The 1,797-nt window shown below is 35.1% G+C and overlaps 1 protein-coding gene across 1 annotated transcript in view; it reads left to right on the forward strand.

Annotated features, from left to right (window-relative positions):
- LOC111446255 (tRNA-splicing endonuclease subunit Sen54) overlaps positions 1–925 on the forward strand; it is a 3,119-nt gene extending 2,194 nt beyond the window's left edge. The window contains exon 5 of the mRNA XM_023085019.1: positions 569–925. Coding sequence (XP_022940787.1) covers positions 569–707 — 139 coding nt within the window. The 3' untranslated portion in view covers positions 708–925. The remainder of the gene's footprint in view (positions 1–568) is intronic.
- Positions 926–1,797: the final 872 nt, after the last annotated feature.

The raw sequence follows: 1,797 nt of genomic DNA on the forward strand, positions 1-1,797 counted from the left end.
AAAAAAAAAAAAAAAGAATTGCACCTGACTTACTTTTTGATAATTTGCTTAATCTAAATGTCAATAATGGCAACATCAACACCAACTAGAGGACAATAGTTTTGACCCTAAGATAGTATGTGCACTACAACTTGTGTGCAAATATTTGTAAACTACACTTATTGTGTATTTTGGTATTCCTTTTGAAAAAGTAAGGTATGGAAGCAGTTTTTCTATAAGCACTCTTAAGTACCTTTATTTATTCATTCATACACTTTCACTTTTCAGTCATCCATAAGGACTTTTAGAAGGAATGTCAAACACACTTAGATTGGTACCATTTCTATGGCTGTGAAATTGTTTACTCAATATATCAGCTTCATTTTTAGCCGCCTGAGTATTTAGTTTCATTCTGGAAATAACACCAATATGAGGTCAAGAATAGGCTGCCTTCTTTAAATAACACCATTATCAGGGTCTACAATAGGCTTCAACTTGTGTCGTTTCTTTCTTTTGTGAAAGTCTATGCATTACTTAGTTTCGAGTTTATCTGATCCTTTAATTACTATCATATAAATCTTTTTTATAGGGGATATCCACCTCCAAAAACAGATATTGAAGTTATTGAAAGAAAATCAGGAGGTATACCAATGAAATATTGTCATGTTGAACATGGACGTGTCTGTTTCTTTTCATTTGATAAGGTGGAGCTGCCCGTCTTACCTTGACATTGTTGTGGATTGGTCATGGTCAACTAGTGTATTAGGGCATACCTCTGGAGCTCAGGCTCTGCTATTCAAAGGTTTAATTTATTGGATTTGTGTTTGGTATATGTGACTTGAATCCTATTTTATGATTTCAGATGTGTGTAGGAATAGAAAGAATACAGATTAGGAGAGTTTGGTGGCAATTTGATAACTTGACATGTACTTATTTTTAAATCTCATTTCATGCATTTCTAATATTTTCAGATTTAAAATTGGAATATAATTGATAACATGAGATCAATATTAATGAAAAAAATGAGTCCCTTGCTCTTTGGGACAGAAAGCCGTGGGCTTTTCACCATTTGAGTTATGAACGGAGTGGGTTTCTCCTTCCCTTCTTATTCCTTGTATACAGCCCCATTTGTTTTAGCATCTTGCAGCTATTTAGATGCAAGTTGACTATAGGAACAATTATGTTGGATAGGGCAGATTGAAGGAAGACAAATGCCTGGTTGTATTCTTCGGGATTAATAAAACCAGTTTAAGAAAAAATAACTTCCCCCCTTCTAGAAAACCAATAACAATTCTCTTCGATTTAATAACCAATAACAATTCTCTTGAACAAAACACTACCCATCTCCCAAAACTTAGTTCCATAAGTTGACAACTAGTAGCTTCTTTAACTCCCATCTCCCTACACTTGTTCCATAAATTGACGACTAGTAGCTTCTTTACTAAGTTAAGGTGAGTGACTCGCAATCTCCTCGTAAGCTTGACTTTACTCGAGATTCTTCATTTTGAGCGACTCTCACATCTCTGCAATTCAACCCATTCAACCCTTACTAAGGCCGAGTAAGGCCTTTGGGTAAGGTACTCCTCTCTCTTCTTTCAACTCTAGTTTTCAGCAATATAGAGTATTTAGGATTTTTGGAGACTCCCTTAGTCTTAAGCAAGTTGGATGAATCAACTGGATATTTAGTAGAAAGGGCTTGAATAAGTGGGTAATTTTCACCCATGTTATCGTTGGATTCTTGTGTTTTTAGGCATGCCCTAAGCCTCTTTGATTGAGATGAAAAGTTTGATGTTTCATTTTTCTTTTGTCTTGGTGGAC

This window comes from Cucurbita moschata, unplaced genomic scaffold (assembly GCF_002738365.1).
Source record: "Cucurbita moschata cultivar Rifu unplaced genomic scaffold, Cmos_1.0 Cmo_Scf00001, whole genome shotgun sequence".
In the NCBI taxonomy this organism is placed as follows: Eukaryota; Viridiplantae; Streptophyta; class Magnoliopsida; order Cucurbitales; family Cucurbitaceae; genus Cucurbita; species Cucurbita moschata.